Genomic DNA, 27,648 nt, shown 5'->3' on the forward strand with positions numbered 1-27,648 from the left:
TGGGGGAGTTATATTTATTTTCTCAAGTCATTACAGTACAAAATAGACCTCGATGTAACAAAATAGCCACAAACTATATTGAAAACCACAATATGTAAAGCAACAAGCTGAGAAACACAGTGCAATATAGAAGCTTGTGAAACTATGATAAAGATAATATTCAGGAAATCATGAAAATAATTATAACATGTACCATTGCAGTCAATGGGAATTTAATTTATATTGCTGATATATTTTTGAATAGACAGTGAAGCATTTGCAGTCCAGTGGCTCATCTTTACCTTTGTTCATTTTCCTAAATAGAAATACAATTGCTCAGGCATTGCTTATCAGGAGTTTGTTTAATGACAAATGTGTCAGCAAAGACTTTTAATTCATTTCTGAATTAAATTGGTCTTTCAAGCAACTAAGGTAAAATGCAATTGAAATGCATGCAATGACTACACAACCTTTCAACAAAGAGGTACTGAAAAAGATTAGTAATGAAAGCAGTTCTGAATAACGTCACCATAACTAAACATTTACACAGCATATAATATGGCTATCAAATATACGAAGCTCTTTCAAAATAGAATTCACTTTCTACAAAGCGAGTACAAATGGATTTAAGAAATATCTCTCCCATAGTACTTTATGTCATAACTATTTACATGGAATACAAAGTAACTTAAATGATATATTGTGCTTCTAAATGTTTTCTAGCATGCTTTTTTTAAACCTTAATTATTTTCACCAAAAAAATACGTTTCACAAATATAAACAATAATCAGAGTCCTTCCACATATACATATTTATGTTTTGTATTGACTGCCTTAACAAACATGTCCTGACAACTTCCTATTTAAATATTTTGTAACCATATTAATTGCTAAAATGCCCTCACAACTAACACCAATCGTCACCTCAGTCACAACAGTAGATCAATTTAAGTGTAGCCGAATGTCCACTGGTGTTTATCTGTTCTGCAGTTTGTTACATAAAGTATGTCGTCAGTAAACAAGGAGATGCTGGCGGACATTTTACACCGAGTACCTGGAACAACCTGCGATCCCCATAAATCTAAATAACAATTCACTAGCCATTTCCTGCTGGAGAGGAACAAAAGCTTATTTCTCCACATTGAAATGATCAAAAATATAACAATATTATAGCTTGAGCCTCCTAAGATTCGCTCCCAAAGTTGCTGGGATATCTTTAATAGCACATAGAAAAACTACAGCGAACATTTTGTAAGTGTAACAATGTAGCTGTGGGCGTAAGATAACTGAAATTCAAATCAAGCTGTGGGCAGGTGAGATGAATCAGAAACTTTTGCAGACTTTCTGGCGTCTCGGTTAAATTGATAATTAAATAGGAAAGTGGAAGTCAGACACAAGACAGGAAGTGACCGAGCCTGGAGAAATAAGAATAACAATAATGTGAAGAAGAGCTCGCTGCTCTGGGCTTGGATTGACAGTTGTTTACAATTGTTCTCATTGTAACTGCATATCATTTGTCTTAGCAATCGAAAGACATCAATTTGATATTCCAAAGTTAAGTTTGGCAGAATAATGGTGGCAGAATAGTTGGTAATGTTGGCATGTTGTTAAATCATGCAGATTTTGCGACATTCAATCCAGAAGCAGAATTTATTCAAAGGAAGGCAACCATTTTAAGTCAAATCGTTCACATAAAATGTCAAACTGCTCTTTGTATTAACATTTAAAGGGCATACTGTATGTACATTTCAGGGATTTCAGTGCATCAAATGCCTATACTCCATGTTCTTCATTATTATCAGCGACATCTATGAACAATATCCAAACAAACAAATAAATAAATAATGGATAAATAAACCCAAAACCACTTGGTGCACGTTAAAAATCAAAACCTTCATTTTTATCACATTGTTAGCTAAAAGGAGAGAAACATAATATTCACAGACACAGAGGAGGAGAGACAAAGCACAACATTTAGTGGAGTGAGATCAGTCCTCTGTTGGCTCTCTGCAGGTCAACTCTTCATCGTCCTCAACCTCAAATGAGACTGAGTGCATCGTTCTCAGTGCATGTATCTTCCTATTAGCGACAACCTTTTCTACTACACGGCTGTCAGCTCACTTTTAGAGAATTCCAGTTCAGTGTACAGACGCGGCAGGAGAGAGCTGGACTGAAGCAGACGTCTGTCGCTGTGCAGATGTTGCCCATCCAATCAACATCGGACGAGAGCTCTCAACAAGCGAGTCATCATCAGCAGCACTGCTGTGGCCGCAGTGATAGTCAAAATGGAGTTCCAACCTACCTCACTCCCCTGAAGGAAGACAGGAAAATAGTGGTGTTAAGAGTCAGCAGAGGCTATTCCTCAGGCACAGATAACATGTATTAGGCTAAGGATTAGTTTAATATTTTGGGAAATATGCTGATTCAATTTGTACAGAGTTAGATGATAAAAGTGTTACCATTCTCTGGAACTGGGGACAGGAGGGGATTAGCGTAGTTTAGCATACAAACTGAGGCAAGGGGAAACAGCTAGCTTAGCTCTCTCTGAAATTCAAAAATAAATGTCCTCCTACAAGCATCTCGTAAACTCCATATAAAAGTATGCATCCTGGTTGTTGAATCCATACACAAATCGTTTTTAAACTACTTTAAATAAGAATTTGTGGTTTAAGGGTGGTTAAATAAATAACCAAGTTTACCCGTCCTCCCAAATGCTGTCTTCATTGATTGTGGTGATACCAAACACCAGAGAGTTACAGCGACCGGCCCACAATTTACGGCTCTTGGCGCCCCCAAATACCACAAATTGTTGTTATTATATTATTTGTGTGTACAGATTAAACGAACAACGTGTTAATTACTGAGCTTCAGATGTGCTAGTAAGTATATATTTTTATTTTGGACAGCGCCAGGCTATCGGTTTACGCCTGTTTCAAGCCTTCATAGTTAATCCAAAACCTTACTTGGAATCCATTCAAAACCACAAAATCTACATTCACATTTTTATTTTGAAGGTGTTTGTTTACCTTTCTATTTAATATCTCTTCAAACTCAATCATCAAAAATGTGATCAAATATGTAACAATGTTTTGGAGATCTTCAAACCACCAAAACAGAAAAAATTGCTAGTATTGTTTTTATGCAGATTTTAGGGCCTTGTTGCATGAAATAACATTTAAAAAAGGGTCATAGTCGACCTGAACATTGAAGGCGTTTTCTTATCTAATTATTGGCAAAACAGCACATTTACATTTAAAGTCATATTTTATTCGAATTTGCCAAACTGCCCACCCGTCCCACGTCCACCTTCCATTAATGTTTAATGTTATTATCTACCTTTATTCACTTCAGGCAAATTTGGCTTTTTCTTCAGTTTAGACCCTCCCATACCAACCACCACTCCAAATGAATCTTGAAAATGTTTTTATATTAAATGGTCAGTCCATCTAAATAACACAAAAACATATTTTCTTACTTACGTCTGGCAGTATCGAGCCATGCAGATGCCATGCTCAGGTTTTGAGATATTTTTCCTTCAACCCAAATGAAAGTGAGGTGAATTTTAAAAATATAAAAATCCAATTACACGTCTTAACGTAAAAACAGTATCCTTAATATTCTGGATTATTCACAGAATAGACTTTCTCTCTACAGTATAGTACCTATAAAAACTGTTTCTGTTACTGATAGTTTCTGTGAATAATCCAGAGTAAACAGGAACAACATTTTTCCACTTATTGTTTTTGGGGTAAGACTCAAAAACGGATATCTCAACACCTGAGCAAATAGAAGCAAAACTATCTGCATAGCAAGATAAGGCCTGGCAGAAAATGTGTTTTTATGTTATCAGTGTGTAAGAGCCTTACTTAGCATAATGCATCAGATAGAGATAAGCTCCTCCCATACCTTGCCCTCTGGGACGCCAGCTCCGACAACCAGCACCAGACCACAGCCAATATTACAATCATTCCTATGAAGGGGATGGAGAGAACAGGGTGCTCAGACGGATGGATGAATCTCTGAGGAGGGAATAAAAACAAACACAATACAATGGGAATGAAGGGAATGAATGAATGGATGGATTGAAGTATCCAAATAATATATAAACACAGATAAAAAGGTGTGACAACAAAACAAATGGACCACCACAACAAATCTCTAAATCAAAAGTGTGACATGGTCTATGACTGTGATATAAAAGGGAGGGGTTTTGATGGAGCGATTCACATTTGCTGTTAAATAAACAAAGCATAACTTTAAGGTGACATACACATCTTCAACTCAGTGTAATAATGTGCGAGCAGTGCTGTGTGGCATTTGTTGGCAGCGTGTGATGTAATGGTGACAAAGAAAGACAGACATACAGCATGAATGTTGTGACTAGCGTATGGTGGTGTTTTTGTCTCTCTATCCTCATCTCGTAGTTTGTTTTGATGTTTTGTGATCGTACAGGCTGAGAGGTCATGGACATTCAGAGGACAAGGACAGTATCAGAGACAGGCACGGGTAGACAGTTTGACGCACACATCTCATTAGGCTGATGAAGACAAAACACAGAGTGCAAGTACGGTTTGTTTCTCATAAAACATAAGGGACCATATTACAGTAAAGTATTTAACATTTCTTCAACCACTGGTTTTGTTCTTTGGTTTGTTTTTTAAAGTATTTTTGTAGGAAAATACTCTGTAATTTCCTTTTAAAACTGTATGAAAATCAACTTGCAGAAAGTCTGTCTTGGCTTTGAAATGCAGTTAAATCCCCAGATTGGCCTCGGGTCTGTAAATGGAACAGTCACACTGTGCTGCGATTGCAAAAAAAGTCAAACCCAGAGGACAAACAAAAGGCATAAGATGGTTAAGATAATGAGGTTCAAACGGTTCAAATTAACAGTTTTGTTTTTCCCGTGAGCATTTGAAAACACATAAAAACTATCCATGCTTTCAAACACTTATTATGCAACACATGATAGTGCGACTCTGTGACTAGAGAAAAATAAAAGGAGTGTTATTGTAAGAACAACTTATTTGATTTGACTGCAAGTTAACTTTCACACAGCACCTTATTAAAATGAACAAAACAGGTCTTAATAAAGTAAAAAGGCAATCTCAACGGTCCTTTCATTACTTTTTCTCAATTGAAAAATATAAAACACCTACAAAGGATTTAGTTATTGAAAATAGGGCATTCTCTGCTTGACGCCTGAATGCCTTTTTTGCAGGTTTTGTATTTTTGTCTGATAAAAGTATTAAAGCACAGCTTTCACACAGAAGTTAGAACACAGACACAGCAGGGGGGATGTTCCCCAGCCCAATGCCCACAGTAAATACTGATATGGGCTGACAGGCCAGGTCAGTTCATATCAAAACAGATTTTTACAGTATGAGACACATATAAAGGTTTCAACAGACACAGGGTACAGTAGGTGTGATGTGAGGCGTGTTGGTTGACAGTGTGAGTGCAAAGAAAAAGCATTTTTTTAATTGTGTAGTCATCATAGCATAACTATTTCTAGAATATTTTCATATTTTCACATTCATTTAAAAGACAAAAACACCTGCACTGCAAATGCAAATCTAACTACAAAACTGACACAATCACATACTGTATATATAGCATTTACATCAGTTTACCTACTTCTGATACCAACTGTATGTTATTGTATTATTCATGTCTGCCCCTCACCTGAGCCCCCCCTAGCTTCTGCAGCTCAGCCTTGCAGCGCTGCAGCTCCTCCTCCAGCTCGGTGCGCTCCCTCTGACTGCTGTCGTACATAACCTGCAGCTCCTGGAGCTCCGTCTTCAGCCCGTCACACTGAGGACACACAGGACACACACAGGTCACACTGAGGACACACAGGTCACACAGGACACACAGGTCACACTGAGGACACACAGGTCACACAGGACACACACAGGTCACACTGAGGACACACTGAGGACACACAGGACACACTGATGACACACAGGACACACACAGGTCACACTGAGGACACACACAGGTCACACAGGACACACACAGGTCACACTGAGGACACACAGGACACACACAGGTCACACTGAGGACACACAGGTCACACAGGACACACACAGGTCACACTGAGGACACACTGAGGACACACAGGACACACACAGGTCACACTGAGGACACACACAGGTCACACAGGACACACACAGGTCACACTGAGGACACACAGGTCACACAGGACACACACAGGTCACACTGAGGACACACAGGACACACAGGTCACACAGGACACACTCTCAGGCGCTTCCCTACAGCAGGGGACTGACTGCATGTATTAAGGGGAGACGCTACAGGTAAAAATATAACTTCTAGATAGAATCGGAGGGATGAAACGCTCTTTAATGGTCACACATGCAGAGCACACAGCACACACAGTGAAATGTGTTCTCTGCTTTTAACCCATCCTAGTACTAGGAGCAGTGGGCAACTATTGTACAGCGCCCGGAAGGGTTGGGGGGGTTGGCCAGTGCCTTGCTCAAGGGCACCACTGCAGGGCCCAGGAGGCGAACTGAGACCTCTCCAAGTAGCAGTCCACACCCCATATTTAGGTCTGTTCGGGAACTTGAACCGGCGACCCTACAGCCCCCAGTCCAAGCCCTGATTGAGCCACTGCCGGACTAGATACCACCATGGAAGTTCCACAGTTGAATAATAACATTAAGACTATTTTGTTTTGTATTAGCAGTGTTTTGAAATGTTAATTATAAAAAATAAATATTCAAATTTGGCATTGTCTTGAAACATTATTTAGTAAATATGTGCTGATTTCATACATTTCCAAAACATAAATCTGAACATTGAATCCAGTCAGGTTACATTTTCTTGTTTCAATTTGTTGTCAGTATAAGAGTCAATTTTTTAAAGAGAATGTTTTAGATAACATTCCATAAATCAAAAAATACTGCCCTTAGTCATAAAAAAAACATCTATTTTCGCTAGGTTTTCAGAAATAAAATGTTATATAAATCGGGGTATGAATGATTTATGACTATACCCCTCTGTAAAATCCCTCAGAAGATAGATGGGAATACAACTTGAAAGTCTGGTGTATATAAGCGCTGCTGCAGTGGAGATTTCTGGCTCAGAGCAAGAGCAGAAAACAAAAACAATGTTTTTTTCTGTAATGTCTCACCTTGCAGCAGTATAATAAGGGTTGGACAGCAGGGTGTTTGATTGAAATCAATTTTCCTATAATGGCTGACCCACATCATCCCATGTTTTATTCATATTGTGAACTCCCAGGGCACCATACCTCTCTCTGGACCTGTGAGGCCTTCTCCTCCGCCTGTTTGAGCTGCTCCCTCAGGGAGAAGATCTCCCCGATGCCCCCGTTCCAGCTGCTCTGTGTCGCGGGCTTCCCATCAAAAGAAATGTTCTTCTGGATGGAGGCGTCCACCAGGCGACAGTTCCCAGACTGGGCCATGGTCATGTAGCTCTCCGTCATGACCTCATCGCAGCCGGTCTGCATATCCTTCCCCTCTGAGCCCTCCTCTCCGTCTTCCTCCTTCAGAGACAGGTAGACGCTGGAGCTGGAGGAAAAGGAATAATTGTGAAAAACTCGAGAAACGTTTGATTTCAGCTGCAAAGGCCTTGAGCTCAAACATTGGCTCCAAATAGGCCGATCATTTCCCAGATGAAAGGCTAAACGTGTTTTTTCCAGCAATTATTTAGTGAGAGCTTGTTAGCGTTTGTGTTGTCACATTTCATATGCAGAGATTTCCTCATGACGTACACAACATTTGATAACTGATTGAGACATTATGTATCTAGCCAGCCTTGTAATAGGGCTTCAACTAAAGATTATTGTCATTTTAGATTAATCAAATGATTGCTTCCTTTGTTATCAGTTAATTGTGTGGTCTGTTAAATGTCACAAAAGGCCCATCACAAAATAATTGCTTATTTTGCCTGACCGACAGTCCGAAACCAAAACATATTTATTTTATTAACTTCAAAAATATGCAAAACAGAGCAAAGCAGAGCTGGAACGAGAGCATGTTTGGCATTATTGATTTGTGAATTTAAATTGAATAATCATCATATTAATTGGTATGTTCTGGACGTAGTGCTTACTGCAAATGTATTAATAGTATAACTTATTTGGTGGGTTATACTGTATCTCTGTGTTGTATATATTGTGTTTCTCCTAACTCATCCTTTCCCTTTCTATTCCTGTAAAGTAACATCGGTTTCAATAGCGCTATAAATAAAGTTAGAAATTGCTTTTGATTTATCAGGACATCTCCATCAGCAGATGCCCAGTTTCCCATCTGCTGAGGGAAATCGTGTGATGCGCTAAAAAAAAATCAGCAGCTGCTACATAGCTCGTGTGAGGAAATAGTTTTTAAGGGTCAAGAATTAACTTTCAATTTCAAAATTGTTGTCCATTATCTTTCCATCAATCTACTTATCATCTAATAAATGTGTGTGTAATCCCTCGTATGATGTTACAGTTGTACTGCAGCGATTAAACAGGTGGCCGGGCCTTTCTAAATGAGACGTGGCGTGAATGACGAGGGTAATATTCCAGAGGGATCCCCTTCCAGCTGATGCAGGAAGCACAGCTGATGAGAGAGCAGCCGTCGACCTCTCACCATGTCCTCTGTCTCTGCAGCAGCTGCAGCCTCTCCGTGAGACGCCTGTTGTCCTCCTTCAGGGTCTCACACTCCTCCTTCAGCGTGCGGCACTCCTCCTTCAGCAGGTCCACGTCACCTGGCAGGACAGAGAGGTCAGACAGAAAATTGTTAAATGGATTGTGTTTATATATCACTTTTTCCTTTTTTTGTCACCATTCACACCCATTCATACAAGGTGCCACCTGCTCAGGGAGACTAACATTCACACATCGTTGGCCCTGCCATCGGGAGAAACTCGGGGTTAAGTGTCTTGCTGAACGACACATCGATGTGTTGACTGCAGGGTCTGGGGATCGAACCACCGACCGTAAGATTGATAGACGACAACACTACCTTCTGAGCCAAGAAGAGGTTAAGAGAAGGAAGATAAGGTGAGCTCATCTTGAATGTTACTGATTGAGACTTTGATATAGTCACAACATCTTAAGAGTATACTTAAGGAACTCTTTCCTTGAGTGGTTCAGTAAAGTTGATTCAACTTAAGTTAATAGTCATTTAGATTGATGTTAACAAATTAGTTATCTAGTAATGCAATAGTTACACTTTAAAAAAAATGTTGTCCCAGATATACAATTTTACTGATTTGAAAAACATTGTGAAGGGTTAGAAATGGCTTTATAGTAAACTGACTAAAGGCATTATTTGGACGGCTACTACTTGTTAAATGGTCTTGTCCATCATTGTTTCTGATGCATCAAGAACTACTTAATATATTATTGTGATCTTCTCTTTTAGCTATGAAGGTATTATCTAATCTAATGAAACAATATAAATGTTCGCATTACTTAAAGGTAGGGTAGGTACTTTTGGAGAAACCAGCTTGAGTGCGCTAGAATTTGAAAATACACAACCGGAAAAAATCGGCCACTTCCTTACAGAGCCCCTCCTCCAACACACACAAACGCGCACATGACCAATGAGGGCACGAGATAAGTTTGTGCACAGATGGAAGGCTGACAGGCAGGTAGGCCATCCAGTTATTTTAGCCGGGCCGGCTAAAATGATTGGTCGTGCTTTTTACAGTACTACGGCTTCCACAGATGACATTTTTTAATGTATTTATTGTCAAAGCATTTCATATATTCATTGCTATCAGGATGTTAAGAGCATTCCATGGAATATAACAAAAAGTGTTTCTGAAATAAATGACATACCCCACCTTTAAGCATTCATTAGTTAAAACATTATTATCATTTATTTGTATGTAAACCGTTATTGATAACTATTAACTAAAGCTTAATTATCTATCAACAAACCATTTTCAAATAAGGTTATTATAAAGTCTTAGCACTAATATGACTATGTTTAGAGTTAGATGAGTAGCTTGATGTCAACCCAATGCCAATTTGTTAAACATGAAGCTAGCACCAGTTGCTAGTGAGCTTATTTTAGCTTAGTTTAAAGACTGAAAACAGGGGAAACAGCTAGTACGGCTCTGTCCAACAGTAACAAAATCTGCCTACTAGCTCAATATTAAAATATCATATCTTGTTTGTTTAATCCACACAAAAGACTAAGTGTTAAAAGACATTTTGATGTTTTCTAGAGGGATTTTAGCTGGATTGTGCCTTGACTGTTGCTCGGTTGCCAGGCAAAGAGGGTAGAATCCAGGAAGTTACTGGTTCTTCTCACCACATCGTGTCAAGAAAGCAAATAAGCGTGTTTGCTCAAATGTCAAAAACTATTCCTGTAAAAGTATTGCCCGCTGTGAGTTAGATTTCACTTCAATATTAATGCCATTCTGTGTGATGTTTACATGAAACAGCCCAGTATGAAATATCATGAGCTCCCCTCTGAGACTGCAGAGCCCAGCGATGATATCATGTGTTAGAAGAGTGTGTCCCTCCCGCTCATGACTTCATGTCCCTGGTATTTTAAATGCACACACACACTCACACGTACACACTCAGACACCACTCCCCTTGCAGCACTCAGCATCACATTTGTAATATTTATTAAACCCCACAAATGATTAATGTTCTTGACTGCGGGGTGCTAAGCTGATATGAGGGTTGGAAGAAGAACATCTATAACATCATGCTCCGTTTCCATAATATCAGGCACAAAGACTGATCGTGGACTATTTGTACATTCATGTGAGTTTGATAAATGTCTCCCACTAATGGCTTTATACATGTGGTGTGAAGATGAAGTGTCAATACGGGACTTGATTAATCTTATCTATTATGTACTGTAAGTAAAACAATGTTGGAAAGAAGGAGAAGGTATGTGTGAAAACTACCAAAACCACCTCGGCACTCTGTTCCACCTTCCTCTCTTACATCCATCCCTTTTATATTCTATTTTATTTTATTTACTTGCACTATTTTATCCATTGTATTGTTGTTGCACTGTTGGAGGAGCCTGTGACCTGATATTTTCATTGTCATAACTACACTGTAGCTATGCACAAATGACAATAAAAGCCTTGAATCTTGAACCTATTGTGTTTTCCTTATTATTTCTACACCTCCTCTCCCCGCCCCCCTCACCCTCTCTCCTCTCGGCCACCCTACGCTGGCTCTTCATGCTGATCTCGGCCCTCAGCGTGGTGATCTCCAGCTCGTACTCCTGCGTCTCCTCGCTGAGGCGCTGCAGCTCGGCCCGCCGGCGGCACAGCTCCTCCTGCAGCGAGGCGATGTCGAACTCCCTCTCTGCCGCCGCCTCGTCCGCCGTCTGCTGCAGCAGGATCACCTCCTCCTGAGCGACTCGCAGCTCCTCCTGGGCCTCGGCCAGCTCGCTCTCCTTCTCCTCCTCCAGGCTGTCCATCTCCTCCTGCACAGAGCGCAGCTGGGCTGTGGGGAGAGGAGGAGGAGAAGTGTGGCTTTATGGGGGATGTGTAGGTGGGACTGCAGCATTACTATAGATTTATATATTTGAGAGTGTGAGTGCGTGTGTGTCTCACCTGAGCTTTTGCAACAGGGGGCTTGTATGTTTTTGTGAGTGGGTGGAGTGCTCGTGTGTTCGTGTGTGTGTGTGTGTGTGTGTGTGTGTGTGTGTGTGTGTGTGTGTGTGTGTGTGTGTGGGTGTGTGTGTGTGTGTGTGTGTGTGTGCTATATGAAAGTGGAGCTGATGTAACTGATGGAAACAGACCTTTTCTCAGGGTGTTGTCCAGACTATATGTTAACACAAAAATAACACCAATAAAACCTTTGATAACTCAATTAAACACTTAAGACCTGATTGTTGTATGCATGCAAATGCAATAGTTTGGCATTCATCCAACTGACTGAAAAAGAAGTAGCAGCTTAAAAACAACACTTTATACATTTTCTTTGTTTATTTCTGTGCACAGATTGAGTTTGGAGTTTTTTTCTATCTCTTTTCTTTTGCTTCATTTGTTTTCAAATGATGTACTTTGGTGGGTTGGGGGTGTGTGAGTTGTACTGTTTGTTCTTAGGTGTGTTTTGTTGACCCCTTATGATTAAACACAAACAGCTTTTTGAAGAATAATTGTGTGTCTCTATGTGAATGATTTATTTATTTCAAATGGAATTTAAAAAATGGTCACAAATAAGAAAATGCCAAAAAGAAATACAAGCTTTTAACGTGTTCTTGTCAATCATATCCTGGCATACTTATTTAGCACTTTCTGTCTGAGACTATTCAGTAGAGAACTAGTAGGATAATAGAAATCCCTTACAGTGATATACAAGATGTTGATTAACGCTCACAAATTGTTCCGCACAGGCAGCAGACAGTAAATCCGCATGACCTTGACTATTGAAAAACATGAGAAATGTTATATTCAATATCTGTATTCGATTCTGTTTTGTTGAACAGTCATAGTTATTTCCTGGGTTTATTCAGGGCATAGAGCTTTATTGCTGACGTTTTATTTATTTTTGTTGATACCTTGCAGATTCTGGATCTGGCGGGTGAAGGCTTCAGCCTGATGGGCGCTGGTCAGACGCTCGTCCTCCAACAGATCTGTCGGAGAGGTGAAGTGAGCGGAGGGGAGGATTTGGAGAGAGATAAGAAGAAAATGTCAGTTCCGCAGCCAAAGAGAAAGATGACATCTTGATAAGCTCTTCAACCTTGAGGCATGTGGGAATGACACAAGCAGATCTGTGTATGTCAGTGTGTTAATACATGTGGGCCTGACCAGCATATTGTATAAGATGAGTTAGGATATGAGTATATTTTCACCTATTTTTCAAATCAGGTCAACAAAAGAAATAAAGCAGATTAATTTGGCTGTGCTTTTAGTTTGCTGCTATTTTTCTCTCTCTGTTTCATTTGGTCTCTGTTATGCCAAGTCCTTTCTCTAGCATGCTTTGGGCAGATCTAAATATAGTTTTAATACAACAACAGCTTCTAGATGAATACAGAGGACCTTCAATTGAGTCTGTATATTCTTAAAGGATAAATTACTACAACATACCAAATACAACCTAACCTTACCTTTAGCGGTATCCAGCCATATACTGTATATATATTTAGAAATGCATTTTTTTGTTTCAATAAATATGAGGGATAAGTCGGTACACTAATTTTATCAAGACTAAAATGTGGTGAACAGTAAACCAGCCTCACATCAACAAGATTGCATAGTCATTGTGATGTTGTTGGCGTTCAATGTAAATACTGCTATATTTTACTATATTTTTTAATGCTATTATAGTTTTTTTGAAATAGTTCTCTATCTGTGTTTTTAATTGATGTTTTACTTGTATGTATGCACAAAGACACCAAGTTAAATTCCTCGTACGTGTCAACCTACATGGTAATAAACCTGTTTCTGATTCTGAGGGTGTTTCTCAATCGCAAGTAAAGCTGCTTCAGAGCCACTATTTCAAGCATACTACGTCATCGAGTGCCGCCGAAGTACTGTTCCAATCTCCAGCATACTTGAAAATCTACCGAGCCCGGCTTACTCCGTTTGGAGAAATATCGAGGCTGCACATTAGTAGACTCCGCGGTCTTAAAATCCCCACAATGCTTTGCGCATGGACCAATTTCCCCAAATCTGTGGCGGAAGATGTAAGGCGGGGCCTCTCGTATGACGCACACCTGCACACTTGCTAGCCTGTTCCACTCTTCGTTTTCCGAATGCCAGGAAGTATTCTTGACTCGCTTCTGAAGCAAGATGCTCGGCAGACATGTGCTACCAAGCAAGCGTACTCGCGATTGAGAAACACCCTGAGAGTCAATGTGATCATGTTAGCATTCTGATGATAGCATTAAGCCGCGGTACTTCTTCACAGGGCTGCACGTTAGTTAAGTTTTGTTTGTGTCACTCATTGTTTTTTAGTGTTTCCTGTTTTATTTCTCCTCTTGTTACTGATCACTTCCTGCCTTGGTGTTCTCCCTCCAGATTGGGGGTGTTTCTCAATCGCGAGTAAAGCTGCTGTAGAGTCACTATTTCAAGCATACTACGTCATCGAGTGCCGCCGAAGTACTGTTCCAATCTCCAGCATACTTGGAAATCTACCGAGCCCGGCGTACTCCGTTTGGAGAAATATCGAGGCTGCACATGAGTAGACTCCGCGGTCTTAAAATCCCCACAATGCTTTGCGCACGGACCAATTTCCCCAAATTTGTGTCGGAAGATGTAAGGCGGGGCCTCTCATATGACGCACACCTGCACACTTGCTAGCGTGTTCTACACTTCGTTTTCCGAATGCCAGGAAGTATTCTTGCCTCGCTTCTGAAGCAAGATGCTCGGCAGACATGTGCTACCAAGCAAGCGTACTCGCGATTGAGAAACACCCTTGGTCTGTTTGGCCCTAATTAGTTTCCCCTTTCCCTCGTTAGCCCTGCAGTCACCAGACCTCCTGCTCATCTGTTCCCATTTCCCCATTACTCTTTCACAATTTATACTAGCCTAGCTCCTTTGTTCTTTGTCAGTTTCTGTATTGGGTTTTGTTTACCTGTTACCTTCCTGCAATTGGACTCTTATCTGTTAGCGATAAATCACTTAACTGCTGCAGGCAGCCTGCTTTTTGTCTGTGTTTGGGTCCTTCCTGACAGTTGTGCTCTACAAATTGTGAAAGACTAATGGGGAAGTGGGAGCAGGTGAGCAGGAGGCTGGTGACTGCAGGGCTAACGAGCGGCAGGTGAAACTAATCAGGGCAGAAAAGAAAACTGGAGGGAGAACACGCGAGGCAGGAAAGTTTCTGAAACACAAGCAGAGGTGAGTCAAATAATATACTAATGAATGACATACAAAACAAGTCCAGGGCAGATTATTAAACTATCAACAATTGTCATGAGCGTTTTTATATTGAGACAATGTTTCTAGCAAGACATCTCAAAGAAAAACTACACTTTCTGTAAGGCTATACACCATACCACTCGAGGTAAATAATTGAATATAGTGTGAAAATATAGCAGGGAGTCTAGTTTGCTGTACTTTCCCTGAGGTAACCGAAAATTCAGCAAAACTATTCTGCTTTACATTTTTCTACTGGTGGATATAATGTCATTCCCACCCCCATTCTCATTTCCTGTCCTGTCTCCTGGTGAGTGTAGCATGATTTGCAGCTTGTATTAATAATCCTCTGTAGACCCTTGATTTGATTTTTTTCTTCACCTCACCTTACATCATTCTCTGACCATGTCACTCAGGACCCCCACCCCAACAGCTGCCAGCATGGGGACAGCTGACTGTCCTCAGAGGGAGTTTAACAAATGTGTTTTCTCAATGCGATTTAGGACACCCAGTCTGGAAGCCTCCCTCAGCATGAACACAGTTGTCTGAGGAATGCCTCTACCGCTGCCAAACAAACAACTGAGCTCACCGTGTCTTTTAGTGTGACACAGTCATATACACACACTCATAAATATGCACACACACACACACACTGAGCTCACTAGCCCATACCCAAGGCCTTACTCACTGCTCGTGTCCCTGAACATTAAGCTCATCATTTCTAAGCTATGATGTGATGCTCCATTTAGCGCCTGTGAGGAACTGACCGTGTCAGTGACCGCATATAAACATTACGCTTCTACAAGTTCAACTAGATTGTGATGAACCGGAGACGTCGGGATGAGTAAAGCTGTCCAGGTAGAGGAAGGAGTTTTCTTCTGTGGTGTGAAAACTGATAAAAATGTAAACTATCACTGAGATGGAAAAGTGCAATGTTTGTTTTTTTACTGCAATATTGATTAAATATGGAATCCATGATCATGACATCTTACTACATAAATTAAGCTGATTTATAGCAGGAAGACTCCAGATGGCAGAAGGCCCATAAATGTAAATGTTTAATCGCTCATTAAGTTTGAAGCTTTTCTTGTTTATTGACAATACACTTGAGATGAAGGGAACTGAATGTGGATCTTAGTCTCTGTGTTGTCCACTTTGTTTTATGGTTTAACATTTCACACATGAAATGCAGATGCAGGAAACGCAAAAGCGAAAATGATAGTGATCAGTGAAATGAGGCGATTAGTAGGCACTGCAAAAATATTGTCGAATGCAAACGGCAGATAAAGACAGTGGTCGAGCTTTTAAATACATCATGAATGGTCACTCTTAAAAGGAAATTACTTTATAGCCCGAATTGGTTCAAATTGGCCCCTTTTTTAAAGCATCACGTATCAACTTTTGGTTCAACCTGCCACTGACTTAGCCGCCTTATGAATGCACACACACCATTAAGCTGTTGCTTGCTCTCCATTCAGCCTGTGTTTATGCTAGGATCCCACTGTGCAGATGGCATTGAATTGCCACCATATAATTAAAGGTTAAAGGGGACTCCAGTTGTGGATAATTGTGACAAAAAACATCTGCCATGCAGTTACATATGCTACAGGGACTTCTAGCTTATTCAAAGATTTTTTTATATTACATTGTTTTAACATGTATTTCTTTAAAGATTTGGCATCTCTCTAGCATTGAAAGATATATTTAAATGTTTGGGCTGAAATGACAGTATTTAGGTTATGTGGAAGATGTTTGCATGTGGCTTAAGAGCTCTTGATATCAGGTCAGATGGCTGTAAGTAAATAATGGATACAAGATTGTGTTCGAAGACGATTAATGATTCAAGGCACTAAATAATGAATATATAGTGTAAAGGTAGAGCATTGACCTTGCAGCTCGTGGAAGCTCTCCTGGTGTTGGTTGGAGGTTTCTCTGGCGTCGTCCAGCTCCAGCAGCAGCTGCAGCACCTGGGCCCTCAGCTCCTCCAGCTCCTGCTCCTCCGTCAGCGGCTCCTGCTCCTTGTTCATCTTCTCCTCCCCTTCGCCTTCCTGCTCCTTCAGCTTCTTCTCTTCCTCTTCCTGGTCCATCGCCTCCTTCTCGTTGTTCTCCTGCAGGATGCCTCTCTCCTTCGCTGTTATCTGGTTGTCCATGGTGGGGCTGCACTCTGCTTTCAGATCGCACGGGTCATCTGAGGAAAAGATGAGAGTGAAATTTAAGAAATGGGATTCATGATATTAAAAAGAGAGGGTGACAGGAAGAGAGATGACTAGGTGAAAAACCTCTTTGTCATCAACCTAAATTGATTCGAATACAGCACACGGTTTTCTTTTGGATCAACAGCACCATCTTGTGATCTTATCTTGCATTGAGTCTATTGTACACCAAACTCTATTGCACTCATATACCCCAACTACACATAACGGTTTTAATATAGAAAAAAATACTGACAACACTTCTGATTATAATAGAGCTTAGTTTTTTATAGAAAGGGATAAAAAAGAAATCCAATCACGTTTGGAAGAATGCATCAAAATATAAGCTGTATAAACTGTCTTGGCTCAAAACGTTTTGATACTACGTTGTTATGAATTGAAACATTATCAATACATAATACCTGTTGATGACCACTGGTTACAGTTTTAAGACACATCTGTTTTACATTGGTTTATCCGCTCATTGACTTAACATTTCTGACCAGTAGGTGGAGTGAGTAAGCCGACACAATGCGGAGAGAGAGACAGAGGGGGGGGGGGCTGTAGCTGTATGCTGAAGCAATCATTATGACTCACCACTCAGCAATGTACCTCCAAGTCCATAATAACACAAGCTAGTACGAGAGATGTGACAAAAACACGTTTCTCTCTTGTATTACACCGTGTCAAATTTCATGGCTGTCTGCAGTTTTCTATTGTTTTGTTTTGTGTTGATTTTCCTCGTCCGCATCAACGTCCTGAAGAGAGTCTACAAAGCCCAATGAAACATTATGATGTATACTCGATTTGACATGATTAGAGCTGTTGGTTGCCAAGGCTGCAGAGATGAATGCAGAGCAGGTCAGAAAACGAGAAGGGAGGGCATCATTTGCAGCACAACAGCATGAGGGTAAATTCTCATTAGACGAGGCAGAAGAGTCTTTTCCCATTAGTTAGATGAGATTTGCTGCCAGGCGGGAAACGGCCAGAGCTAAATGCATATTATATTCACAGTGTCGGTTTGCTCTCAGGTGCAGTTAAAGGTTAAAAGATCATTTGTGCCACAGTAACTGTCTCATCCAAGGACATTTTGCTTACATCTCACACTGGCCTGAGACCATTTCTCTCTCATTTCTCAATAACATGCCCTCCGCGGTCAAGTCCAATCTCAGAAATAAATTGATGTGCAGCATCTACTATTCATTTTCAAGTGGTTTCTGAACATGTATGTCTGTACTGTAAGCAGTGTATGGAAGGGAGAGGGGAATATTGTTTGCCGAGATGGGAATAGAGAGATGGGACAGGAAAAAAGTGCAGCAGGGGACTCAGCAAAGCATTAACTAAAGATCTATCTAATTAGAAGTGATGCTCACCGGGGTAATCCTGGCTCAAGGGATGCTTCCATCTCTTGTGGTAATTATTTCTCTGCCTTGTTGTTCCCCTCACGAGATGTAACTATTTCCATCACAACCAAGCATGTATTTTTCTAATCATATCTATAGCAATAGCAGCAGGCTGCATCCTTCCTGTCTCATAATAGTCCTCATTTAAACAATGCAGCCCCCCTAAGAGGCATGTGAGAGGTTTCATGAGCACTGGGCTATTTTGTCATTAAACTTTGATGCTGGTGTAATGAGTTAGTCATGAAGAAAGGGAGCAGGAGAGAGGGGCCGGAGCTGCTTGTACAGCCAGCGGCGGCTAAAAGGCCATCAAGAGACAAAAAGCTCCCCACTGAATAATCACTCGCATCTGAATATGTAGCATTTAGACTGCCCTACAATGAGCACAAACGATAGCCGATTAAAAATCAACTGAAATATAGGTTATAGTGCAAGGCTAGTTTAGTTTAGTGCACACTTGTTACCCGCTTCCTGTAGCTGCTGCTGAATTGTCTTGGACATCTGTTAATATGAAAGCCCATCTCTACTTTCTTTAACTTCCTCTGATGCAAATGTATAAGCTTCTGCCTCTCACCATATCATTCTGTGCCAATCATTAACTCTCTAAAACCTTCCTAGAGAGCCATCCCTATACGTCCAGTGTTTCTTCTTGGCAACTCCCATCTGTGTGTTTATCACTTCAGTCCTTAAGGAAGCTTTATCGCCTCACCTTGTGAGTGAATGTCAAACACATTGTGCAGCAGAATTGTCTGCAATGACACCTGTGATCACTCCACAGCATACTTGGCTCAGTGCTGGTCTTTAGTCTCGCAGGGATTGCATTAGACATGGACACTTCTTGCATACAAGAGCGATGGAGGCATCTCAGGAGCAGAGTTACCGCTCCAGGCAGAGGATGGCTTTATCTGGCCTGTACATTCCTCCGTAATCACGTTGCAGCCAAACACTTTGAGTATGTCACTGCGAACATTGTGCCACTTTATAAAACAGACAACAAGCAGGGCTGTGTTGTCCATCAGCATTTCAGAAAAGATGTCTGAGATTAAATTTGAACAGTCATTTGGCAACACAAGCCTGTTGTTTTGCTTCTGATTTGGTTTTCGGAGATGAAGTGTGGAGTGTAATTATAATTGCACTTTGCCTGATTGAAGAGGAGTGAGGATTTGACCTGGCAGCGCAGCAACCCTTCTCCATAAAACACTTCGTGTGATTTTGCTGTTAGACTTTCAGTTCTGTGTATTAAAGGGGCCATAATGTGCTTATTTAGAGGTTCATAATTGTATTTTGTGTCTCAACTGTGACATGTTTACATGCTATAATCTTCAAAACGTGCTTTAATTTTCTCATACTTCCTATGCTGCAGCACCTCTTTTCACCCTCTGTCTGAAACCAGAGCCCAGTCTGCTCTGATTGGTTAGCTGGCCGGCTCTGTTGTGATTAGTCAACCGCTTAGAGATGTCCCGCCCCTTAGCCTATCACTTACAATGTGTTGGAGCGATTTTAGTCTTTGCAGTCCATTAACATGCACTAAAGCCTATATAACACACTAAAGGAAAAGGAAACCCAGAAGGCATAATAGAGCCTATTTAAATATGCAGCAAAAACTGAAATCCACAAAAGAAAATCATTATAACACTATAATAATAAAGAGTAGATGGCAGTATACCAAACAAGATATTTCTGAAAAAGAAAGATACTAATTTGTTATACTTTATGCTTTTATTTAATCAGGTGCGATGTCATTTCAAACGTGATATATTGCAAGAAAGCTTCTCTATGTAACACGTGGCTCTCTTCCCCTGACTGCTGGTTATATTTCTCATTTCATTGTGGTGAGAGGAACATCTGGAGTCAAATCAGCTGTAAAAAGAAATGACGGCTCACTGAAACCGGAGCTGGAGGCTGTGAGCAGGTGTAGTGTGATGGAGCCTCGTGCTGAACCAAGCTTGAACATGTTAATGAGGAGAAATGTGGTGAGGCACTGTAAGAGAGAGGTGTGTGTGTGTGTGTGTGTGTGTGTGTGTGTGTGTGTGTGTGTGTGTGTGTGTGTGTGTGTGTGTGTGTGTGTGTGTGTGTGTGTGTGTGTGTGTGTGTGTGTGTGTGTGTGTGTGTGTGTGTGTGTGTGTGTGTGTGTGTGTGTGTGTGTGTGTGTGTGTGTGTGTGTGTGTGTGTGTGTGTGTGTGTGGCTGCACAATAACTTGAAAGTCTATTCTCGCATTTTGGACTAATAGAATATCCTAATCGTGGTAAGCGCAATCTTTTTTAAGGACAACATTTGCAAAAGTTATCTGAATAAAGTATTGTGGAGCCGACCTAAAAATTATTCTACACATTTATTTAAAAAATCACATTATAATTTTGCGTAATTTTCGATGATAATGTGAATATTGTTTCATTCCTTCTTACATCACACATCATATCGCAATTTTAAAAAATCCATATAAACACAAATAGTTATTTCTTTAAACCGTGCAGCCCTAATTCTGTGTATAAAATGTATGCATGAGTGTGTAATTGTACTTAAACCTGTGTGTGTATATGCAAAATGGTGATATGCAGGCTTGTGTTTCATGTTGTATTATCTCTTAGGCCCACTTGTGATGAGTCCATACTCATATATGATCACACGTGTTTAAGCTGCAGTCTGTGCATATATGCCATGGAGCTCTGCAGCTGTGTGGGAGGCCATGCATAATGCACACCGCCCCAGCTTTGAAACCAGCCCAGCACTATGATGCTAGCTTTTCCCCTGCACTGGCACACTTCCTCGGCAACACATAATTTGGGGAAGGGAGGTAGGAGTCGACAAATCACGGAGAGACTTTGCAAGAGCGAAATAGGAGCAGAGGAGGAGAAAACAATAAGAGAGATGCAAGGAAGGTGGAGTTATGCAATGGCCTGGGAGATGCTCACTTCCTCATGAAACTAAAAGGAGTCAGGTTAAGCATCACACTAGTTTATCTCTATGGTGACCTCTGCACACCAACAACACAGGGATACACCATCTGGAAAGTCACCTTGGCGATAAAGCTGTTTTGTGCACACTTTTGCTTGGCATTTGTCTGCTAATGCTTTTCCCCACAGAGAAGCCCACGTGATCTTATCAGGTGTCCCTCCATAAAGCTCACTTCATAGTGAAGCCGGCATCATGTGAGATGTTCTGACTCCAAACTGTGAGACTCAGCAGCTTCAGACGAGGAGCGAGCCACAGGGATGGAGGTCTTTAATGAGGTCAATGCGAGTTGATCTCTTTCCCTCTGTCTCTGTAGTTTGAGCGTGAACACTCCAGGGAAAGTGAGGAACAACTGCAGCCCGTGACGTCAAGAAAAGAAACGGGATCATAAGCACCAAAGAGTAGGACTGACTTAATGAGCCACTCTGTTATTTAAATGGAGAATCCATGTTTGCATTTTCAAAGGGAATAATAGAAAGTGGGTCAACAGAATAAAGACATTGTAGAAAGAGATACTGTATAAATCAGCCTCATTACATGAACATGCACAAAGCGTGTCAGTGTGTAATTACTGCAGGTGACAGATTCAGGGAAGATGTTTCTTCATGGGCGTACGTGGTGGTGCCCTGTTTGTGTCTACATTTGCTTATTTTGCATTAAGGGATATGAAAGAGAACAAAACATGAACACAAATGATGTATTAACAAGCATTTGTTGCCTCCCACCTTAAATCAATCTGTCAAAGATTTTAAATCACTTAAATTGGCCCTGTTTCAGGTTCATATTAGTATTTTGTTTCTCTTCTGTTACATGTTTCCATGCTTTAATGTTCAAAAAGCTCTTTATTTGTGCTGCAGCAGGTCTTTTCACCCTCTGTCTGAAAACCAGAGCCCAGTCTGCTCTGATTGGTTAGCTGGCTGGCTCTGTTGTGATTGGTCAAACGCTAAGAGCTGTCTTGCCCCTTAACCTATCACGTACAATGTGTTTGAGGGCTAGCCAATGGAAGTGCGAGTGTTGCATAGTGATGTCAATATGTCGCAGAAGTAAACACAAGAGTCCAATGGAGGCGTATCAGGCAGGGGGGGGGTAGTGTGTGGGGGAGAAACTCCCTCTGGACGGAACATTGGGATTCTAGCCTTTGCAAACCATTTACATGCACAAAAACCATATGACAGACTACAGGAAAGGGAAAACCCCCAAAAAGCAAGATAGGGCTCCTTTAAAACGAGGAGGAAAGACGGGGCACCACAGCTCGTCAGGTAGCGAATCCAAAAAGCATAAAGACTAATGGGGAGAGAGAACGCACTAATGATAGGTTGTCTGTGCCAAGCCTTTTTGCAAGGGGGGAATAAAAGTATTTTAAATCAATAGCTTAAGCTGCAGGAAGGAGTTATGAGTTCATGAACCTTCTTTTTTCCCCTGAAAGTATGAGGATTTTGTTCCATTATTCAACTTAGTGAGAATTAAAAAACATGTGGCACACTCAATTATTTCAGGTACCTGCAGAGTGCATTGAAAGCTTGTTTTAAAAGGCTCTAAAGTCTGATGGGATAGGATGGTGCAGGGGGGAGGAAATGGGATGCCTGAGGGTGGAAAAACATGCAAGATTTGTTTTCATTTGATTTGCAATATTAAACAGTGATGTGAGAATCTCACATTGTTGTTTTTCTCAGAGGTCTTTGCAGCTCCCAGATCTACAAAGTTTGTTTACAGCAGCAACTTTGCTATTTATTAGATTTAAAGAGCTGAGATAAACCCTGTTTGGCCACCCTTTGGGAATATTGCTGATGATGTGCATTTCACAAGGTGAGAGTACAACACTGGAGAGGGAAAAGTCGGAGAGGACAGGAGAGAAACAATGTGTGGGTTGAGGCACTGGCAGGTGCAAAGGTTTGTGTCTCTATGCCTGTGTGTGCACGTGAGTGTGTTGGAGGGTGTGTGGGCGCTGAAGAGAGCAGAGGACTGCGATGGAAAGAGGGGGAAGAGATATTGTGTAGGACAGCAGAGGAGAGAGAAGGATGGAGGGAGATATGCTCAGTGACTGGTGCAAGTGGGAGGAACAATATGGTGGCCGACGGCTGAGATCAGCTGCTAATGGTGTTTTATTGATCAGTGGGAGCGTGTGTTTGTGTAAAAGCATCTGTATTCCCTGTTGGTAGATGTGGAAAGTGGTAGAAGCATTAATTCCAGGGTAGTATGGAACAACGTCCCAACAGGGCTGAAAATGCATTTAAAATAAAAGTGTCAGATTGATAATTGACCTGATCCAGGACAAAATGAATGCACTTAGATCCATTAAAATCCCAGGGTGTATGAAATTCAAAAAGACATGAGTTTATACCTTCCATCACCCAAATCCACTTCTTTGCTGTTTGTCTATCGTTATTATGATCAGGATTCACACTCCATTAAACCACACACTTGCCATCACTAGATGCTGAATTTCTGGCTTTAAAAGCATGCCTCAGGCTGTGATGAAAGGAAAGTGGTCTCCAGAGTTTAGACGGCAGGAACAAGCTTGTTAGGAAAGAAGCTTTTCTCCTGAGACAGCATCAAATGCTATGATGGTCAATACGCAGGCATCAGCATAATGTAAAAAAAAAAAGGAAATTACACGCTAACAACAAAGCAGTGTAGTAAGTCTACAGCTGACTCTGAAGAGCAGGGGGGCTTTGAGAGATAATTTGCATGCTTGTTATTGAAAGTTCAGTTTTAGGACATGTACTACGCAGGAAAAGGAAGCAACATGGCCGCCAGTCAGAGGGCTGTGACCTGTGGTTCTCTCTGAGCCCCTCCACACCGACAAACATCCTCCCAAACAGGAGGGTCCCACACAGAGCTGCTCTGTCTTCACGCCCATACAAAACATGAAGAAAACACACTCCTTGTTGTCGGACACACATGAAAACATTCCACACGTTCTTGATTCTGTGAAAATGCACTGTGCCCAATGCCACACATTCATAAAGTTACCAAACAAGCTCAACAGCAGCTGTCGAACCCAACCATTATATGCAAAGTGAGTCCACCACAAGCATACATGGTGAGCTGAAAACAACCTTAGCATAAAAAGAAGCTTAATAACATCCAGACTCCATCCATTGTCATCATCATCAAGTTTAAAAAAAAAAAATTACAAATACAATCAAAAGACATAATGGAGACATGTGAAATGATGCCCAATAAGCTGTAGGAAGCTTGAGAACAGGGGCCCAGACAACAAATATAATGTATTTACATTATATATCATTGATACATATAGAATTGAGAGAGTTTGTGTATTATTCACAACATTACAACCCAAAAACATACCCCATACTAACCCAAACCCCTATAAAAAGGAAACTACTGTAACCATAACTACTAAATGGTCTAATATTTAATTCATTAGTCTCAGAATAACACATGCAGCCCCTCTAACACAGCCTTGACTAACATGCCTCTGGGTGCCAGTCCTCTATATTTACCTGGCAGCACGTTGCCTCCATCAAAGGTCCACAGCTGACAGAAATGCAGTGTATCAGCTCGGCACAGATCCTAATAAAGACAGTCTCCTATAATAATATCCCCACTTCCTACCAGCTGACCAGCTCTCTGCAGCTCCTCAGCCAACAGCCTCAGCTCACACTTTCCCTCGCTTTGGCAGTAAACACTCTTTCTCAGCAGAGATAAACATCGACCCCTCTACCTTTTCCTGCTTATCTGTAGTACGGGTGCTAAAAATAGCCACATCATCGCGATTAAACACACACATACACACACTGACAAACAGCTGAACAGACCTGTAGAGTCCAGAGCCTCCTCGATGAGTGGAGGTAAACGCAGTCCATCCATAGCCCCCTGTAGCTGCAGCGGAGAGGGGGAGACTCGGGAGAGAGTGGGCGAGAGAGGGTCAAGAGGCTCCACACGCCCACCTCAGCTGCAGGGAGAGAGAGAGGCAGAAACACACGGAAAGTACTGAGCACTAGTACTCGCCACTCACTCACACACACATGCAGGCTACGATGCACATATGCACACACACACACAGAGGCTGAACCTCGGGAGAGTTTGGGTCCGGGGAGCTGAAGGCTGAGCGCTCCGCAGCGTGGGAGAGATGCCGAGAGGGAAGAGGGGAGGAGCAGGGAGGAGGGGGATGCTGTTTTCCAGACGGCAAGCTCTCCCTCCCTCCCTCCCTCAATTTATTCCCTCTTTTACCCCAGCTATTTTAAATACACAGTGGTGGAAATGTGACCAAGTGCATTTACACAAGTACTGCTTAAGTATCAATTTGAGGTACTTGTACTTTTCTTGAGTATTTCCATTTTCTGCCAATTTATACTTTTACTCCATCACAGAGGGAAATACTGTACTTTCATTTATTTGCCATTTCTAGTTAGTAGTTACTTTTTAAGTAACAAGTAACATGATGTGTCTATGATGTATAAACTATTAATCAACTCGGTAGAACACAAAGTATCCAAAATGTGCTTTACATTGACAAATTACAAGATTATGTATTTATTTTTTAGTGATACTGAAAATAATTGTATAACATTTTATAATAATACAACACTTTTAAAAGTGCTATTCTGCGCAACAACAAAACGTATATTTGCATAGATGCACAGATACATAAAAAATGTGTTAGATTTCATCTGAGTACTTTCTTTTTGATATAGTTTCTGAATCTTTTCCAAAAATCTAAATATATATGGTGGTATATCCTGGACTTTCATTACATTACATTACTTGTTACATGTTAGACGCTTTTATCCAAAGCGACTTACATACTCAATACTGTGGGCAATCCCCACAGGAGCAATTTGGGGTTAAGTGTCTTGCCCAGGTACACAACGACATGCTGACTGCAGTGGGGTTTGAACCTGTGACCCCCTGATCCGAACACCAACGCACAACCCACTGCGCCCCACTTTCCCTTTGATACATTAGACCTTGTTAAATAATTGCAAGATCAATCCACCGGTGTGAAATAGTTGGCAAGAATAGCTGATCTCCAGTGAATGGCAATGCATTCACCTGCCAAATGCTGAACCCATACATATTTCATAATGCAAATTCAAACTGGCTTGTCTAGTTCCAATAAACTAAATTTACGTTTTGTATACCCGAATACAAACAGCTTTCAAGAAGAGCTGACAGGATCACAGCACCAAAACATTTCAAAACTCTGTCTTTGCTTCGTAGCATTCATTCATCTGTGCTTGCTTGCATACACACACATTAACACACACATGCTTCCTCTTACCCTCATGTACAGCCTTGGCCCCTAAGCCAGATGAATTTACCTATAATGAGGTCCAGACAGGCTGTTGCTGTGGAGGCTGACAGCTACCACCGCAGATTACTGATTATTTCCCCTCCATTGTTCATTTCCTCCCCTTGCTGACTCTCTTTCTCTTTCTGTTGACTGCTTTGACAGTTGTGTCAAACACACATACACACATACCTCTATTTTCATCACTTCCCTTCACACACACACATCTCTTTCTCTCTCTGACTGTCTCTCACCTCTTACTCACTCTTTCTTCAGCCGCTATCACATCTGGCAACTTCTGTGCAGAACGTAAGGAGCCAGAAATGTGAGGTGTGCCGTGAAACAGTCTCTCAGCTTGGAGAGAGAGGAAAGGAGGGTCAGGCTTTACCATTAGCTGGCCCAGTAGGAGGATATTCCTATCACAGCACTGTCAAAGAGCAGGAAGTGCACACAGACGCACAAACAACACAGTCAAACACATATGGAACCTGCCGACATCTGAAAGAGGAAATGTAAGAAAAAAACAGAAGTAAGTGCAACGGAAATAGAAACACGGTCTACATGTGGTTGTGAACAAGAGTAAATGGATAAAGGGGAACCAGACTGAAAAGATAAATGTCCGCTCATAGACACTTCCTCTACTTCCGGGTGGTTCTGCACAGCTTTCCTCAGGCAGCCATGACAAGGAGATAAAGCATGCGAGCATCTTTCAAAGTTGTCCCACAAAAAGTCTCTCTGACACACAAAGGAAGGGAGAGCGGTTTGCTGACAAGGTGTTGATAAGGAGCTGACAATTTCTTGCTTCAGTCCACCGTGTCACAGACTGTGGCAGGAGCCTGGTGGCAGAGCAGAACGAGCACAGCAGGAATGCAAATACAAGATTAAACCCTGGTCCAACACTAAAATTATTCTCACTGCTTGTTCCAAACTGCTTGCTGAACCAGATGGGTGGGATGGAAGTCTATCTGCCAAAACACACTGAGATGATTGTTGAATGGCTGGACTGTTGGACACTATGAGACAATCAATCACATTTTTCTACAGCAACCTCACC

General features: G+C 41.3%; 1 protein-coding gene across 6 annotated transcripts; it reads right to left on the minus strand.

The window, feature by feature from the left end:
* LOC117494926 (coiled-coil domain-containing protein 136-like) lies at positions 1-27,144 on the minus strand. 6 transcript variants are annotated; one of them, XM_034145934.1, is made up of 12 exons: positions 26,849-27,144; positions 25,120-25,256; positions 16,681-16,980; positions 12,494-12,568; positions 11,131-11,433; positions 8,597-8,714; positions 7,255-7,531; positions 5,661-5,789; positions 3,885-3,997; positions 3,458-3,511; positions 2,438-2,488; positions 1-2,289 (listed from the first exon to the last, which is right to left on the minus strand). In XM_034145934.1, exons 2-11 carry the CDS (start codon positions 25,169-25,171, stop codon positions 2,467-2,469), a joined length of 1,443 nt encoding a protein of 480 aa, XP_034001825.1. In that variant the 5' UTR covers positions 25,172-25,256; positions 26,849-27,144; the 3' UTR covers positions 1-2,289; positions 2,438-2,466. The 6 variants fall into 6 exon arrangements, 5 of the variants coding, with proteins under 5 accessions (XP_034001825.1, XP_034001826.1, XP_034001824.1 ...); XM_034145935.1 differs by lacking the exon at positions 26,849-27,144 and adding an exon at positions 26,626-26,782; XM_034145933.1 differs by lacking the exon at positions 26,849-27,144 and adding an exon at positions 26,586-26,782.
* Positions 27,145-27,648: the final 504 nt, after the last annotated feature.

Source organism: Trematomus bernacchii, unplaced genomic scaffold (genome assembly GCF_902827165.1).
Source record: "Trematomus bernacchii unplaced genomic scaffold, fTreBer1.1, whole genome shotgun sequence".
In the NCBI taxonomy this organism is placed as follows: domain Eukaryota; kingdom Metazoa; phylum Chordata; class Actinopteri; order Perciformes; family Nototheniidae; genus Trematomus; species Trematomus bernacchii.